The sequence below is a fragment of the Pelophylax lessonae genome (assembly GCF_965119305.1).
Source record: "Pelophylax lessonae genome assembly, chromosome: 8".
NCBI classification, from domain to species: domain Eukaryota; kingdom Metazoa; phylum Chordata; class Amphibia; order Anura; family Ranidae; genus Pelophylax; species Pelophylax lessonae.
The window spans coordinates 224915091-224934290 of record NC_138775.1 but is presented as its reverse complement, the minus strand read 5'-3'; the positions used below and the strand labels follow the sequence as shown (position 1 = coordinate 224934290).

Genomic DNA, 19200 nt, shown 5'->3' with positions numbered 1-19200 from the left:
TGGTCATATGGATGCGGCTACTGGGGATAATCAGTAGATTCTCGCCTGCGATTCTAAACACTGCATGCCCACACTGTGTGTGACCAGCTGTAGCTGTTAGCAGCATCTGTCAGATTTGTACTCTGTACAACTCAATGGCCAGTGCCAGTACTGTTTGTATGTAACCGCTAATCTATTCAGTTACATGTGAATACAGCCTCCAACCAATTCTAGACGTAGGCAGTGTGTGTCTTGGGTTGGAGTTGCAGCGGCCTTTTCGTATCTGGCCATAGTACAGAGTGTTGCTACATTCAAAGGCGTTTAGTGCACCTGGCCACCCGTGTGAATGTAGCCTTAGTCCTGGTTCGCACTGGTGCGATGCGGGAAACCCTGCAATTCCAGTGCGGGTTCCCGCATCGCACCTGAATCGCACACTGGTTCACACTGACATCTGCAAACCGCTGGGGGTGTCAATGTAATGTTATTGACACCCCCAGATCGGTTCGCAGTGCGAACTGTCAAATGGTGCAGGAATCGGATCGCATTAGGTGTGAACACCCATGCAATCAGATTCCAGTGCGGACGAAAAAAAAGGGTCCTGCACCATTTTGGTGAAAATACGATGCAATTTCAGCCACACAGTTTGAATGGCCTTTGTTGCAGTTAATATTGTCCTCCTAAACTGTTAAAAATGTTTCCAGCGGAGACCGTGATTGTAAACTCTCGTTTTTATTTCTATTAAAATAACAAACATGTTATACTTACCTGCTCTGGAAAAAAAAAAAAAATTATCCTGTTCCGTTAAAGCATGAATAATAGCAGTGATTGTGCTGTGCAATTTGGCCCCTTGTATAATCTAAAATACCTGGCTGATCCTGCCAGGTTCTGCCCTCCCCTTGTAAAACAGACCACATTTATCATGGCTGCTTAGCCACTGATACTGTGGTCAGTTTACATGCCTAATGCCTCGTACACACGCATCGATAGTTGGCCGTGAATTTTCGGCCAAAGTCCGATCGGCCAATATTCGGCTTGTTAGTATGATGCTTTCGACAACCGACTCCGACTTTTCGGCCGAAAAAAAATCTGGTGTGCAGGCTATAAAATTTTTGTTGGCCGTCAACAGAACGACCGATTTTCCGTCAGTCAGTACAGATTTCGGCAGACAAAAATCTGATGAGCAAGACTGGGCATGCTCAGAGAAGAAAAAACACACGGAAAATAAACCATCACATGACATCACTTCTGAAGTTGATTTTTGTTGGCCGAGAAAATTTGTGTGCAGTCTAGGCACATTCCAACCAACACAACAACACTGGACAAAAGACGGCCGATCGGTCGGCCGATAATCGTTGCGTGTGTACGAGGCATTAGTCATTCGCTGCTCTCCTCTGTCCTCTCTCCCCCCTCCCTGCCTGCTAGCTAGTGACAGCGCCACTCTGCTCCCCGCCCCGTTCCCTGCCTGCTTCTAACATTATCGAACAGAGGATTGTATGATCATGACAAAGTAATGATATGTACCCCACTGTATGTGCTTTATAAAAAATATTTGCAGATTTGTACCTTATTTCAGAGCACCTCTGGGCACTCACGTGACCGCCCACTGATCTGCTCCTGGCTGACGTCAGCGGGAGTTCGCTGCCCCTCCCGCTGTAGTTGTCAATAACATTATCTAACAGAGGGGATTCTATGATCATGACAAAGTGGCTTCACAACCACTTTAAAGCATGGGTCTTGAATGAAAATGTACAGAGGTCCTGTCTGCAAAATTTCCTTCTGGCTGAGGTCCGAATCTCATGTTTGTGCTATAAAACTTAATGGTCCCCCCTGTACATCATTGTCTTCAGTCTACCCTTTACATCACTGTCCCCCCTTTAAAGCAGTCCCACCGTGTCCTCAGTTCCCCTTTACACATTGCAGTGCCCCTTTATAAACACATCAAAGTACCCCCATACCACATTACAGTGCTATTTAATACAACACAGTGCCCTTTAACAGAGCCCCTTCACAACACAATACCCCTTAAATGCAAGTCTCCCCCACACCTACCTTTGACAGGGCAGAGGCACCAATTATCTTGGGGTCTTCTCCTGAGTCTCCCACCTTGCCACCAATGTCATCCTTACAGCTGGTGGGGTCTGCAGATGTGGACGGAGGGTGGGAGTTACCCAAGTTATGTTAACAAGCAGTTGAATACCTGGCTTGTTATGAAAAGACTCCGGCAATCTTCCCTGATCTGCAGCAGCTCCCCACCCACTGTATGAATGATATTGATGGCTGGGCAGGAGATCCAGCAGAGGGCACCAAGCTGTGACAGTGGCACGGCTGAAGTCTGGACAGGTCTGTCACTCAGTCTGTTTCTAGACCGTGATAAGCAGTTTAGCAACCCATGCCCTAAAGGCCAAGCTCACCTTTTTAAAAAATATAAATGCACAATTTTTTGCAGGAAAAAAAAAAAAGTGCATCCATTATTTTATACATTAGCAACCTGTAAATTACTGCATGCGCAATCAGCATATTGCGGGTGCAAGGTCAGGCTCCTGCAGACTGTCAGTGTAGCTGTCTGCTGGAACCTCCTATAGGCAGGCAGTTACTGAACGGCAGGAAGAATCACTGAACTACCAGATCACTAACCAGCGCCCTCGTAGTTCATTGAGAACTACAAACCATCAGCTGCAATGGTTGGCAGTAGTAGTTCACTCATTTACAGATTTCTGTGAATGAGGGACGCATTCGAGGGGCAGCCGTGCTCTTTTTAAATTGTCACAGATCCTTCGCCCACGGTCACAACTGGGACTGCTGATTTAGTAACACGTTAGACCCTGAATACAGGTGTAACATGTTATGAAAGGTGAATGTATCCTTTAAGCCTAGGTAAACAGAGCTAATCTAAAGAAAAAGTTGCTGCAACTTTCATATAGATTTTACCATCCTACTTAAAAACACAGCTATAGTGCAGAGCCCCTTTACTTCCAGCTCTATACCAAATGAGCACCTGGAAGGAGAATGCTACAGGGTCCCAGGTTCCTTAGTTCTAAGCCCACCAATGGCCACAATGGAGGCAAAAGGAGTAAAGAATGTCTAAAAGGTAAACTGACCTTTAATATAACAAGAACAAAAAAGTTCCAGCATTGGAATAGTTGGCCAAAAACACCCCAAGAAGAAGGGTTTGCTTTAACCATCCATATCCCTTACCACCCCTTACTTACCGAGTGTAGCAGAGCAGAGCCTGGACAATGTGCAGCTGACCTCTAACAGACAAAGAAAATACTTACCAAACTGGAGTTTGTAACATGTAAATCCAGCTAGGGAACTAGACGGAAACGATTCACTACAAAAAGGTCACATGAACAGGAGACTGTTTTGCTGTGGTTGCACATTTGCATCCTATTTTACAAAATCAGCAGACACTGCTACATGTGCTCCAAAACCTGCAAACGTGGAAATCATGGGGACTACTGCTTTGCAATCTCTATCCTCAGTGCTTTAAAGTAACACTAAAAGGTTTTTGAAGCACTGTGCAAACTGTTGACGCTTATAAATCCTGTATAATAATACTCAGTGCCATCTTAAGAACATTATAGGCCCCCGGGCAATGCAGTGCACTGGGGCCCCGCCTACACAATCACCCACAAGAATAAAAATGCAAATTATGGATAAGGCGATATTTATTGTTACAGCAGTGCCAGGCTAATGACAGCCTCTAAGTTTGGCAGCTGGGTCTTCAAAAAATAAGTGAACTCTTAACCACTTAAGCCCCGGAAGATTTTACCCCCTTCCTGACCAGGGTTTTTTTTGCGATTTTTTTACTGCGTGACTTTAACGGACAATTGCGCGTTCGTGCGACGCTGTACCTAAAGAATTTCACGTCCTTTTTTTCCCACAAACAGAGCTTTCTTTTGGTGGTATTTGATCACCTGTGCGATTTTTTGATCATGCGCTATAAACAAAAAAAAGCGTAAATTTTGCAAAAATAATATTTTTCACTTTTTTTTTTATATGAAATTCCCCCCCAAAAAAATTTAAAAATAAAAATTTTTTAACATTTTCGGCCAATTTGTTTTATGCTACATATGTTTGGTAAAAAAAAAAAAAAAAAAAAAAAAAAAAAAAAAAAAAAAAAAAAAAAAAAAAAAAAAAAATCGCAAAAAGCGTATTTTGATTGGTTTGCGCAAAAGTTATCACATTTACTAACAAAGGGAAAGATTTTTGTCATTTTTGGTGTTTTTTTTTTAACGAGTAATGGCGGCGATCTGCGATTTTGTTTGCGGTACTGCGACATTGCGGCGGACATATCGGACCCTTGACTGACATTTTTGACACTTTTGGGGGTACCAGTGACATTACTGCAGTAATCAGTGCTATACATATGCACTATTACTGTAAAAATGACACTGGCAGGGAAGGGGTTAACTGTATTGGACAGGGAGGGGTTAAGTGTGTCCTAGGGGCGTGCTTCTAACTGTAGTGGGACATGGCTACTAGTGTAAAAACAGAGATCAACGGTTCTACATAGTAGAACTGTCTGATCTCCATTTTTACACAGGGGAGAATGACAGGCGGCTTGTTTACATAAGCCGCTCCGCCTTTCTCCCGCTCTACCGACGATCGTAGTGTGACCGGCGGACATCGGGTCCGCCGGTCACACGCCCGCACTCCTCCGTGAACGAGCCGAAGCGGGCGCACGCTTGCCCTCTATTGGCTCAAAACCCGGTGACAGGCTAGCGACGTAGATCTACGTCACTCTGCCTGGCCGGGGCTGACTGCCGCAGAAAATATACTGTGCGCAGTCGGCAACCGGTTAAAGGAGAAGTACAGCCAAAGCTTCACAGGAGTGCAGTTCGTTCTGACTCAGCTTCCCTTTCCCTGCTGAAGAGAAGCACCCCTACAACATGATGCTGCCACCACCATGTTTCAGGGTGGCGATGGTGTGTAAAGGGTGATGTGCAGTAGTGTTAGTTTTACTCCACACATTGCATTTACTTTTAGACCAAAAAACTGGATTTTTGTCTTACCGTAAAGTCCTTTTCACTGATGTTCATTGACAGACACAGCTCCATATTTTATTTGACCCTTGGGTTATGCTGTTCTCCATAGAAGTAGGAATAGGTGGAAACAATTTGACAACACCACTACGGCAGTCCTAGGAGGTATACTTCCCACTTCCTGCTATAGGACTTCAGTTTGTAACAAGCAGTGTCAGAAGAATACCTCACCCTACTCAAACAGAGGGGTTGGTGCTGTGTCTGTCAATGAACATCAGAGAAAAAGATTTTACGGTAAGACAAAAATCCAGTTTTTCGCTTTTGATCATTGACAGACACAGCTCCAGATCTTCTTTGACCCTTGGGACGTCCCAAACCAGTGTCAATCTGAGGGGTGGGAAAACAGCAGTAAACATAATTCCCAAAAAAGGCTAAACATAGCCAACCAGGTAAACAAGGAGCTCAACCAGGAAGGTCACCATCAGGAAAAAAATACACCCTCAAGAGGCCAGAGCCTCTTGCAAAACTTAGCGGCCAAAACGCATCCGCAGATGCGAGTACATCCACCTTGTAAAATCTTGTAAATGTATGCACAGAAGACCATGTGGCCATCTTGCACACCTGGACCACTGACGCCTGATGACAGAAGGTCCAGGAGGCACTACGCGCCCTTGTAGAATGCGTCTTAACAGGGAAAGGAGGAACACTGACTCCTGATGGAATAAGTCTGCACCAGTCTGCCTTATCCATCTGGAAATGGTCGCAGCAGATGTGGCCTGCCCCTTATGAGATTCATCTGTAAAAGGACAAAGAATCAGATTTCCGAATTGACCTAGTCGCCGCCAGGTACACCCCGATTGCCCAAACCACAACCTGGGAATGTAAAGCAATTTCTTTAGGATGTTTATGCTTAGGGCACGAGGAAGGCAACACAATGTCTTCATTCAAGTGGAAACCCGAGACAACCTTAGAAACGAACGACTGACAGGGACGGAGCACCACTTTGTCCCTGTGAACCACCAGGTAAGGTGGCCGACAGGACAACACAGCCAGCAACCATAAAGCAGGATGGAAGATTGGTCCTTAAGACAAAAGATCTTCTATGAGAGGGAGTCTCCAAAGAGCAACAGCTCCCAGCCTTACTAGGCTCACATACCAAGACCGACAAGGCCAGTCTGGAGCCACCAGAATGACTGGAATCCCTTCGGCCTTGATTCTGCGCAGAAGTCTCGGAAGAAGTTGTAGTGGAGAAAAAGCATAAATCAGATGATACAGACCCCAAGGGGCCACCAGAGCGTCTGCAGAATCGGCCAAAGGATCCTGAGACCTTGCCACAAACCTCCGAAACCTTCCGGTTGAAACGAGAGGCTAACAGGTCCACATCAGGGGTCCCCCCACCTGAGATAGTTGTTGAAACGCTTCCGGGTGAAGAGACCATTCGCCCAGCTCCAACACCTGTCGACTGAGGTATTCCGCCTGCCAATTTTCCACCCCTGCAATGTGCACAGCAGAGAGGGCTGGAACATATAGTTCTGCCCACCTTAGGATGCCGGCTACGTCCTGGGCCGCTAGGGCACTTTTGCGCCTCCTTGATGATTGCCATATGCCACAGCCGTGGTATTGTCCGACTGAACCCTTACCGGGCACCCCTGCAAACGATTCGTCCACAGGGACAGATAAAGCCTGTTCGCCTGAATCTCCAGGATGTTGATTGGCAGACTGGACTTCTCCCGAGTCCAAACTTCTTGAGCAGAGTCTGTGCCCAAGACACCTCCCCACCCAGACAGGCTGGCATCCATGGAAACCACTGTCCAATAAAGGGGGGAGAAAGGACTTCCCTTGCCGAAGCGCCGGGAAACGGAGCCACCAAATCAGGGATCCCCTCACACCTCGGCTCAACAGGATCAGGTTGTCCAAGGATTGAGGATTCTTATCCCACTTGGCAAGAATCTTCTTTTGCAGAGGTCTGGTATGGAACTGAGAAAACAGAACTGCCTCGAAGGTGGAGACCATCAAGCCCTGCACCTGCATGCAAGTCCTGAGAGTCGACCGACGGTTGGACAACAGGAGTCGAATCGCATGATGCAACTTCAGTAGTTTTGCCTCCAGAAGAAACACCCTGACTGAGGCTGAATCCAAAGTCAGACCCAGGTAGTCCAGGTTGTTGGACGAAGTCAGAGCCGATTTCTGAAAATATAGTTTCCAGCCAAACTCTTGCAGAGTTCGCACAGGGATGTCCAGATCATCTCTTAAGACAGACAGGGACTCTACTCGCAGAAGGAGACCTTCTAGGTACCCCAGTACCACGATCCCCCTCTACCTGAGCAAGGCTAACACTGGGGCCAACACTTTTGTGAACACGCGAGGAGCTGAAGCGAGACCAAAGGGAAACACCACAAACGGATGATGCTCCTCTCCCACGGCAAAGCAAAGAAAACGCTGGTGCCCGACATATATTGGAATATGAAGGTAAGCGTCCTTGACATCGATGGAGGCCAGAAAATCCCCTTGATGAAGGGAAGCCACCACTGTGTGAATGGACTCGAGCCGAAATTTCTCAACCTGTACAAAGCGATTCAGGTCCTTGAGGTCCTAGATTAGATGGACCTTGCCTTCCTTCCTTTAAAAAAATCCCTGAAAATGTTCCAACTCTAGAACGGGCACAATAACTCCCTGTGATAGTAGATCCTGCACCTCCCCGTGAAGGCCCTGCAGCCGACCTGGGGACAGGCGCAAGTTGGAAGGGAAGAACCTTGCCGGAGACAAGGACCGAGACTCGATCTTGTACCAGGCCAAATCAACTTGTGGACCCACTTGTCTTGAATGTAGAGATATGCTGGTTTTCGGTAATGCGATATATCGTGGTATCGCATATACACGGTATTGTCATCGTCATCATTTTTAAAATACTGTATATTTCTGTTCTGCAAGTCTGCCAGGCTACCCCCGCGTCTCCCCACTGTATCAGACCCCCGACTCTTTACTAGAACGGAGCCTCTACTTCCTGTATAGGTCCAGCTCACAGGCGGAGTGATATCAGATGCACTCTGCCTGTGACAGGAGGAGCCATACACAGGAAGCAGCAGCTTTTCTCTATACTGCAGTCACATGCTTCCTCCCGGGCTCAGCTAGACAGACACAGTACCTACTACAAGAAAATCTCTGGAAGTACCTAACCACTACTATTACCATATACTGTCACTGTGTATGTGTGCGCACACACACACACACACACCGTTTGCAGTGCCAAACCTGCAAAAGTGAACATATTGCGGGCCACAGCCTCAACTTTTCTCTCAGCGGGATCCTTAAAGGCTGGTGATTCCTCAACCGAAACCACGGTCACCTTATTCAACCTGGAAACGGGGGGTCCACTTTTCAAGGAGAAACTCCTCACAGGGGTACCTCATCGCAAAGCGTTTAGGAACCACAAAGGGATGTTTTGGACGCTCCCACTCTTTTGCGACAAATCTGACAAAATATGAGGGAAAAGGAAAAACACGTTCACCACTCTAGATGGCTTATAAGTGCCAAAGGGGACCGGCACCTCTGCCACAGCTTCAGCTGCATCCTCCATTTTTAAAGTTTCACGCACAGACACAATCCATCCATGCGTCCACCAGCACCTTTTCGTGCGTAGCTACAGGGGTGGAGGAATCATCCTCACTATCAGAAAAGTCAGGGTGCGTGGCCGTAGACCACGTAGGGTGGGCCACGTCCGCGGCAGCCGAGTCAGATTCAGGATCTGAGGAGATAGATGACGCAGGGGAAGGCGGGCGCTTTTTGCTAGCTCACCGCCCGAAAGCCACCTCCACCCGGGACACAAAAAGAACCCAGACCGCCGTCAGTGCATCAATGGATGGTTGGGACTCCAAGGGCCCCCCAGCCTCTGAGAGGGGGTCAGGTGGGGAACACCAAAAAACATGTCTAACACTGCCAAGGGACACCCCCCACCATGCTGGTAGCACCACCCGGTTGCCAGCAACAGAGCACCCCACAATCCTGCAGCAGAGAGAGGGAGGACCCCACCAGACTCCCCCACCCCACCAGAAAGGCACCAGCTGCACCAGGAGAACACTTGTTCCACGTGCGGCGTCCAGGGAAAGGAAAGACCAAGGAGTCAGCACCAGGGGAAAAGGAGGGGCACCTACAGCCGAAATCGCCGCCCATAGGCTCCTCTGTAATGGCCGCCGCTCTTTAGTATGCCGAACCAATGAAAAATGGCTGCCGGACTATGCAAACATGGCTGCGGGCCACAGACTAAAACAGACTACAACAGGAGGAACGCTGAGACCCGGTCCTATGCGATCTCGCGCAGCATTTAACTCACAGGCCAGTGGGGCTTATGTTGCAGCTGACCTTTAGCGGAGCTGTGGTCTGCGTGCTCTCACTGGCCAGACTGTGGTGACCACTGGATCTAGATTATCCAGCCCGTCGCCCAGTCCAACAGTTGATTGAAGATCTGCCAAGAAAAAAACAAGGTCAAAAAAGCCATTTGAAAAAGAGAAAAAAATAGCCAGGACCAGAGATTCCAGCAAGGAACTAGGTCCTTACTCCTGCCTAGGCAGAAAAAACTGCATACCTATAGCAGAGAGGGGGAGTATACCTCCTGGGACTGCCCATAGGTGTAGTCAAAGTTATTTTTTCTGCCTAGTTTCCTACTCCTGTAGGGGGCAGTATAACCCATAGGTCAAGAATCCTAAAGAGCCGTGTCTGTCAATGAGTGAAAAAGAAAATACATTTACGTTTTTGGTTGTAACATGACAAAATGTGGAAGATTTCAAGGGGTATGAATACTTTTTCAAGGTGCTGTATTCCTCTCTGTGTATTATTTCCAAAATTGATTTAATCTCATTCAACTCGCACACCCATTCTGACCTAGAGAGCATATGATTGTCAAATGCCTAATGGCGTAAATTCACAAAAGGAACTTTCACAAATCAGAAACCTGACTCGGTCACACCCAGTGAAAGTTGTATAAAGAATGGTACAGTGATAAAAATAGAATACTCCTACCTCTACCAAAAAAATTCTAAATAATAAATCCAAGTCGCCTTAAGTGCCGGTTCACACTATTGCGATGATAGACATCGCATGTGATTTGGAGCGCACTGCTCCTAAAATCACATGCGATGTCTGTGCGGTGTGAATTCAGCCATACAGTTTGTATGGCTAAATTCGCACTGCAATCGCACTAAACACGCACATGACCCTTTTTTTGGTCCGCAACAGAATCGAATCGCATGGTGGTACACACCAGTGCGATTCGATTCATGTGCGAACTGTCAGATCGCACTGCGATATGCGATCTGATCTGGGGGTGTCGTTAACTTTGAATTGACACCCCCAGCATATCGCATATGGCAGTGTGAACTGCCTGTGCTGCGGATGCGATGCGGGAACACGCAGTAGATTCGCAGTGTTCCCGCATCGCAATAGTGTGAACCGGCACTAACGATTTGTAATCCTTATGCTGCTAGCATTAGTAAATAGATAGGAAGATATAGAATTGTTTTTGAACGTCTCTTCAGTTGCTTCCTGGCCTAGGCCAAAATGATGTCATACATTCCAGGAGTCTTCATAGAAATGTTTTTCTTTCATCTGGAGGAGGGGCTGTTCAACTAAGCACACCGTCCTGCCTTTATGCCTGAGCTAAGGGCAGATAGATTCCAGGAAGTAAATGCTGCATGAATCATCTGCCCTTACTCAACAAATTAAAGCATGGAGACATGGATGGATGGGGGAGTTTGAATACTACAAATGAATTAAATAGCCTTTTCAGTTTGTGAGGCAAAGATACAGTGTAGTTACATTAACCCTTTAACCACTGCCCAGGCTTAACCACTTAAGCCCCAGAAGATTTTACCCCCTTCCTGACCAGGGGGTATTTTGCGATTCGGCACTGCGTGACTTTAACGGACAATTGCCTGGTCGTGCGACACTGTATCTAAACGAATTTGGCATCTTTTTCCCACAAACAGAGCTTTCTTTTGGTGGTATTTGATCACCTGTGCGATTTTTTTGATCATGCGCTATAAACAAAAAAAGAGAGTCAATTTTGCAAAAATAATATTTTTCACATTTTTTTTATATGAAATTCCCCCCAAAAAAATGTAAAAATCGAAATTTTTTAACATTTTCGGCCAATTTGTTTTATCCTACCTATGTTTGGTAAAAAAAAAAAAAAAAAAAAAAAAAAAAAAAAATCGCAAAAAGCGTATTTTGATTGGTTTGCGCAAAAGTTATCGCGTTTACTAACAAAGGGAAAGATTTTTGTCATTTTTGTTGTTTTTTTTTTTTAACGCGTAATGGCGGCGATCTGCGATTTTTTTTGCGGTACTGCGACATTGCGGCAGACAGATCGGACCCTTGACTGACATTTTTGCCACTTTTGGGGTTACCAGTGACATTACTACAGTAATCAGTGCTATACATATGCACGGTTACTGTAAAAATACACTGGCAGGGAAGGGGTTAACTTTTTTTGAAAGGGAGGGGCTATGTGTGTCCCTAGGGGCGTGCTTTCTACTGTGATTGGCTGTGGCTTCAGATGTATGAAGAGTGATCAACGGTTCTACATAGTAGAACCGTATGATCATCCTTCATACACAGGGGAGAATGACAGGCAGCTTGTTTACACAAGCCGCCTGACTTTCTCCCTCTCCCCCGCCGATCGCAGAGTGACCGGCGGACATCGGGTCCGCCGGTCAAACGTGCGCGGGGGGGTCCGTGACCACGAAAGCGGGAGCGCGTGCTCGCTCCCTAGACCCTCACAAGCAAGCGACGTAGCCCTACGTCACTTTGCCTGTGAGGGGCTGACCGCCGACGTAGATAGTCGTGCGGCGGTCGGCAAGTGGTTAAACTCAGAGGACTGTGTGAGAAATGCCACATGGAGCCCCAGTCCTGCCTTACTCATTAGGTCATACCGACTTCATCAGAGGCAAAATCTGGGGGCCCCACTGCCAGGAAGTTTTTTTCCCCAGGCTGGAGCTCCGCTTTAAAAACCACAAGCAGTGTATATTCAAGGTAATAATAATTTTAGAGCCGGTTCAAACTTGTGCGGGTGCGGATGCGCTGATCGCATGTAATTCGGAGTGCACTGCTCCATTACATGCGATCTCCTGTGCGGATGCGAGTTCAGCCATACACTTTGTATGGCTAAATTTGCAGCGCATCCGCAGCAAACTCGCACATGAGGCATTTTTTGAGCCGCCTCAGAATCGGATCGCACAGTGGTTCACACTTGTGCGATCCGATTCTGTGCGAACTTGCAGATCGCACTGCGATATGCGATTGCAACTGGGGGTGTCGTTAACTTTTAATTGACACCCCCTGCGTATCGCATATGGCAGTGTGAACTGCCAGATGTGCGGATGCGATGCGGGAACACGCTGTATATTCGCAGCGTTCCCGCATCGCACAAGTGTGAACCAAGCCTTAAACTGTTGTTTTATAAGACTAATTTGGAATCGCAGTTGAAAAGTGGTGGGGAGTGGGAGGCGTTAACAAACCAGGCAGTTGAGCCGTATTTTTACTGACGTAACACCTCTTCCCACCTGTCAAACACCTATAAAAAGCAATACAGAGAAAGGTCAAAAGACCTAAAAGATTAATTTTTGCTGTCTGTGAAGAAGAATTCCCCTCACTTGGGGTAAGAGATAAGAGATCTCATCAAAGTGGGGGAACTCCATTTTTGGGCCGAGGAGTGCATGTGTTCAAACCTGAGGACATTAAGAAACCTTAAAGGCTGTATACATTTTCAAATGTTTTTATCGTTTTAACTGGGCATTAACCCCTTTGCGCCAGCCTTTGAAGGGGTTTGGCATTCCGGGAGGTGGGCGGGGCTTGTGACCGCTGTAATTGGCGGTCACATGATCAGAAAACTCCCCTTTGTAAGAAGCAATTAGGAGTTTTTTTTAAACCGCGGGTCACTGTGCCAGGAGGGCGCAGGGAGCACGCTCTCGGCACAAATCCATCTGTACTAATGCATGGCAAGGCCCGGCTGCCGAGAGGCCGCATATTTGCGTGCAGTCAGCGCCTAGGGGTCAATGTAGTGTTATATTCACTGTGCCGCTTGTCTGCCTTACCATGTAATGATGGGCTCACATGTTGCCGCCGCAGGTTGGCGTGTCATGGCTGATCAATTCCTCTATGTCCATGCATTTATTCACCTAGCCTGTTAATATTCACTAAAGCGCAACATTCTGGTCTGGATCATGCAGCGTCTAATCCATGCCCTGCCATTACCTCTGCGATACGCTACAAATGTGAACAAGATGAAACATCTCTTTCTTTTATTACCCTGCCTGCTTGTGTCAGATTACTTAAAGTGGTTTTAAACTCAAAACGTTTTTTTTTTTTACCTTTAATAAATTCCCTGCATTAAAGTAAAAAACACCCCACTGTCTTACCCCCCCCCCCCAACCCCATCTCTAAACATTTACCCGACTCCTCTCTCTGCTCCAGTGCCTCCCCAGCTACAGCACAGCTCTCCTCTCTTCCTAGTCTCGCAGAAGACAATGAAAGCAGTGGGAACCATATGCTCTTGCTGCTGTCAGTCAAACCCCTGTGAAGAGGGAGCGGGGGCATTGTTAGCCATTAATATCACTTTAGCCCCCGTTCACACTGGAGCGACTTGTCATGAGATTTGACAGGTCAAACCGCATGACAAATCGCATCCTATTGTCGGCAATGGCAGTGTTCAAATTGGTGTTACGTCAACTTTGTGGTGCCGCGTCGATTTGAAAATGTAGTTCCTGCACTTCTTTTAGCGATTTTGGGTGCAACTTGCATAGACATCTGTGCTTGAAGCTGCACAGAGGTCTCTCAAGTTGCGCTGACATGCGACTTTGAAATTGTGCGATTTCAGGTGAGGTCGCACGATTTCAAAGCCACATTTAATGTGAAAGAGGGCTTAAAGCAGTTTTTACCCCAACACTTCAGATTCCTGATATGTGCCTGCTGTACCATGTACTTGTATGAGAAAGTATCCTGTGCTCTTTGTATTTCTTCCTTTATGTGTAATCCCTGGTGTTGCTGCCAGTCCCTCTACTTTTCTATTAAAAACTGACCACACTAAGCAGGAGAGCACATCGTGGTCAGTTCGCTAGCTGTGCTGGGAGCTTAGCCACCTCTCCTCCAATGATCAGATTTGTCCTGACATGCCCCCCCCCCCCCCCCTGCACAGCCATTTACTGGGAAGCTCAGTGAGCTGCTGTTTCTCCTCCCCCAAGCTCTTATGCAACTGAGAACAGATGGAATGTGATTACTTATAAGGGGAAAATGTTATTTATACATACACACACACAAAAAAAAAATTATATATATCTATACAAAAATGTTTTGCCTTTTTATTTCTATTTTAAATTGAATGGGTTGTTTTACAGTTCTGACAGATTGCTGGCCCTTTTTGCGGGTATAGTTTAAGACATTGAAAAGAAAGTATTTATAATGTTTAAAAACCAGTCAGTCATCATCTCATCCTGCGCTGCACAGCCACAGTTGTCTTATTTTCAGCACTGTGCAGAGAATCAGAGTAATGAGGGAGTCACTAGAGCCTGGTCTGCTGAAAGCCTAAAGAGCATATAAAATGCGGCTGATGGGGACATGGGGTCGAGGAAGAAACAGGAATGAGACAGACCGAGGAAGGACAGATTACAGAAGGAAAAGAAATGCAGAAGAGGTGGCAGGACAAATTCTGCTGCCAGGGAGACACAAAATCAAAGAATTCAACTTACAAATGTGTCTTACCTGTCCTCCCTGCTGGTGAATCTGAGCACAGTGCAGCTACGGCAACCTCTCCCACTTGCTCAGCCAGGACATACAAGTAAAGAAGTATAGACAAAGCTATGGATCACAGGAGTGCAGTTATTCCTGCACTCCTGTTACCAGTTTTCAGCTGACAGAGGGTTAAAGCCCACTGGTCAGCTGACGTTGCTCAGCAAGTCCAGGCTCGGGAAAGATCCAGACTTTACAGTCGGGATCCACCCATATGCCTGGACTGGCAGCTGGCTCAGCAGTGTTTGATTGCTCAGTTCCCGACCTTAGAGGTGGTGGTAGACAGCCATCTAGGTGAGCGTGATTTATTATTATTTTTAAGGCTGGCACTGCACCCATTTTTAATTTCCAGATGTGGCATATAGGGATGCAGGGATTGTGGGATATATAGTTTCTTCATAGGAAGTGTCAGTTCTTAGTCTACACACGGAGGACATGCATTAACCTGTGCAGTGCCATGCCACACATCTCATGTTTGAACACAAACTGAAACATTTGGCACAGGAACGTGAAGATTTACTATACTAAAGACTACACAACATCCCTGATCGCTTCCAAGCACATCTAGTACATTCGCCTACACTCCCCTCCCACCACGTGCTTCTGCCAGGTTTCCTGAGCTCCTCTCTTACATTGGTGGACACAGGACCAGCATGGCAGGTTCCACCATATAGAAAGGACTAAAACCAGTGAATTTTCTGTTCACCGATTACCCCCTCCCACCAAGAACCTGGAAGTGATATGTAAAAAGTCACTTCCAGGTCCTATCATTAATTTCCCTGCCCGCTCTGGCTGGAAAAGAAGCTAATGCAGTAAGAGCTGCACTCTATTAGCTTCAATGGCAGGCAGCTAAGACAATATGAGTCTAGTAGACCCCCGATGTCTCATTAAAGAGAACCTGTCACAAAAAAAAAAAAAATATATCACAGAGGTCTTTTGTTCCTATGCGATACATTAAACTTTGTTAAAAGAAGTGCAAAAAAAAAAAAATTTAGCACCTCTAATAATTTTGAGCCCCCCACCCCCCTAAACACATGAGTTGCAGGATCCCATGCATGAAAACACTGATTCGCAGTTGGTTGTCGGAAGCATCATACTGGAGGCCCGTACACACGTACCGATTGTCGGCCGTAAATATTCGGCCAACGTCCGATCAGCCAATTGTCGGCTTGTTAGTATGATGCTTCCGACAACCTAATGCGACTTTTCGGCCGAACAAAATCTGGTGTGCAGGCTATAAAATTTTTGTAGGCCAACAAAGAATGGCGGATTGTTCGTCAGTCAGTACAGATTTCGGCCGACAAAAAGCAGATGAGCAAGACTGGGCATGCTCAGAGAAGAAAAAACACACGGAAAATTAACCATCACATGACATCACTTCTGCAGTCGGTTGTTGTTGGCCGACAAAATTCGTGTGCAGTCTTTAGCACTTTTCAACAGACACGACAGCCCTGGACAAAAGACGGCCGAACGGTCGACCGACAATCGGTACGTGTGTACGGGGCTTAACAAGCCTACAATCGGCAGATCGGACGTTGGCCAACAATTTACGGCCAACAATCTGTGCGTGTGTACGGGGCTTTACCCTTCAGCTTCATTGGAGGGCAGGTGATACAGACATCAAGGGTCTTTTAGACCCGTGGTGTATCACTAAAGGTCGCCTGTCACAAAAGAAAAAAAAAAAAAAAATTATAATAAAAAAAAGGTTTACATAAAGGGACTTTTTGTCTCCTATGTGATGAAAGAAAATAAATAAATGTGGGCCCCCCCAACCCCAAACATGAATGTAAATGCACACACTGGGGGCTCCTACGCATGAAAGGGCTGATTGATTCAGTTTCACTCAGCTCCAGGCCATATACTTTATCCCAATAAAAAAAAGAAAGGGCTGATTGCACTACATATGTTACATATTACAGTGCACTTCAGAGTGAGAACAATATTTCTAGGCCCATTATTCACAGTGAACTCTAATCTGATGACCTGTAGGGGGGTTTTAAAGTGGTAGTAAAGGCCCTCTGTTTACTTATACCTAGAGGTGAGCTTACTATCAGGCTTACCTGTAGGTGCAATGAATTTCTCCTAAACGGCGTACACCGTTTAGGAGGTATTCACATCAGCCATAGCCGATGACGTCACCTGAACGTGCACAGTGACGCTCTGCATTCCACGGCATACATTCTGCTGTGGCATGCAGAGCGCCGTGCCAGAGATCCAGCGCAAATGTGCGGGAGTGACGTAATCGGGGGCCAGAGCCCACGAACCCAGAAGGAAGACCGGGCAAAGATGGAAGCGCTGGGAAAGCCGTGAAAAAGCACTGCGCTGGATGGCTCTATTTGCAGTTAAGCCTATGATAATGTGCTAGTATGCGGTGCATACTAGCACATTATGGCAAAACGCCGCAGAGGGCCAAATTTTTTCTTTTTTGGGGGGTGTTTTACTACCGCTTTAAAACATCACCTATGGAAAATGTAGGCTACTGAAGTTTGTCACCGTTTCACAGGCACGTGGCAATTTCAAGGTTTGACATCTTGGGTATCTATGTACTCAGTGCAACCTTATCTTTAATCTTTTACCAAAAAATGGGTAATGTATTGTATTTTTGTGCCCTAAAATTAACTTCAGAATGTTTTTAATGAAATTTTGCATTTCCTAAACTGTTGTTGCTAATATCGTGTGACATAAAAAAATTAGAAGTACCACTATTTTATTCTCTAGTTGACTGCTTTCAGAAAAAAAATAAAAATATTTTGGGGGTTTTATGTAACCTTTAGGCCTAAAATGATTTTTTTATCCACTTGCCGTTAAATCACCTGTACGTCATTTTTGTACCGGGGAGGCATTACCCTGGTACCGTTTTTTTAGAGCCAACTTTTGGCTCTCTTGTAAGAACAACCGATGCGGCTAAGCAGCGGCTCTGCTGTTATTACAAGCAGTGGAAGGGGACATCTTCCCCCATTCACCCAGGCTCTTCTGTCCCACCTGGAGACCAGAGCGACCAGCCGCCATGTCCACAGACCCGAACAAAGACCGATTTGGCTTTGATCGGGTCTCTGAGGTAGTAGCCTGGAAGCAACGTCATGACATCACTTCTGGTTTACTCAAGAGCCAACGGCGCCACTTTTCAGATATCGAAAGTACTCAAAAACGCAGATCTTGGTATTTTGAATGCTTTCAAGTGCAGAGGGGAAATGGGTTTGGGGTCCTATAGACCCCAGATCCCTCCATTAAGATGACGTGTCACTGCCTATTACTGTCACAAGCGATGTTTAAATAAAAGGGACAGTGAAAAAAAAAAAAGTATAGCGCCCCATTCCTCCGTGCTCGCGAACAGAAGCGAATGTATATGTAAGTGGCACCCACAAATGTAAACAGTGTTCAAACCACACATGTGAAGTATTGCGGCGATCGTTAGAGCAAGCGAGAGCAATAATTCTAGAACAAGACTTTCTCTGTAGCTCTAAAGATGTAACCGTTAAAGTGTCGCCTATGGAGATTTCTTTTTTAAAGGTACTGTAGTTCGTTGCCCTTCCGTGAGCGTGCGCCGTTTTAAAGCATGACATGTTATGTATCAATTTACTCGGTGTTACTATTTTTTTTTTTTTTAAATTCATTAAAGTGTATTTTATTTCCCAAAAAATTGCATGTAAAAGACCACTGCACAAATACAGTGTGGCATAAAATAATGCAATGACTGTCATTCTATTCTCCAGGGTATCTGCTAAAAAAAAAAAAAAAATATTTATATATATATATATATATAAAAAAAAAAAAAAAAAAAAAAAAAAATAGAATAATAATAAATATATATATATATATATATATATATATATATATATATATATATATATATATATATATATATATATAAAAAGTGTGTGTGTGTGTGTGTGTGTAATTTTCTAGCAAAGAATACTGATTTTTAGCTTGTAAGCAGAAAACGAAAAAATGTCTCTGTCAATGAAAGGGTTAAAGGACTGGGGTTAGGTTCTGGGTTTGACCCCCCACCCTCAGTACTTGGCACCCAGAACCAGTCCTGGCCCAATTTAGACAACCTGCCTGCCCGAGATCCGTACTGTACCTTGCACTCAGCATCCACCAATCACAGTCTCCTGCACTCAGCCTCTCTCCACCAATAGCAGTGTCACTCCTCTGTCTCTGAAGCCTCTTTATATGCTACGATCACGTGACCGGCGGGGAAAAGGCTTCCGCTCTCTGCTTCCCTTCTAGTAATATTTTTTTCTCGGTTTCGCAATATGAGCTCAGTATCATGGGATGCGATTCCCAGTATGCTCCGCGGCACACCCGCACTGCGCTATGAGCCAATGTACTCTCAGTCCTGTCATGTATTGTAAGGCGATAGCGGCCTAGAAATCCCCTCCATAGGCCGGAAGTCTACATCCTCCTTCACTCATCTACTGCTCCGTACAGGTGTTCCGTGAGAATTACCTACCCCTCT

The 19200-nt window shown here is 45.9% G+C and overlaps 1 protein-coding gene across 1 annotated transcript in view; it reads right to left on the bottom strand.

Annotated features, from left to right (window-relative positions):
• The window catches only part of NPL (N-acetylneuraminate pyruvate lyase), a 44403-nt gene extending 25466 nt beyond the window's left edge, over window positions 1-18937 (bottom strand). Inside the window, exon 1 of the mRNA XM_082265599.1 lies at window positions 18823-18937. Coding sequence (XP_082121725.1) covers window positions 18823-18836 — 14 coding nt within the window. The 5' untranslated portion in view covers window positions 18837-18937. The remainder of the gene's footprint in view (window positions 1-18822) is intronic.
• Window positions 18938-19200: the final 263 nt, after the last annotated feature.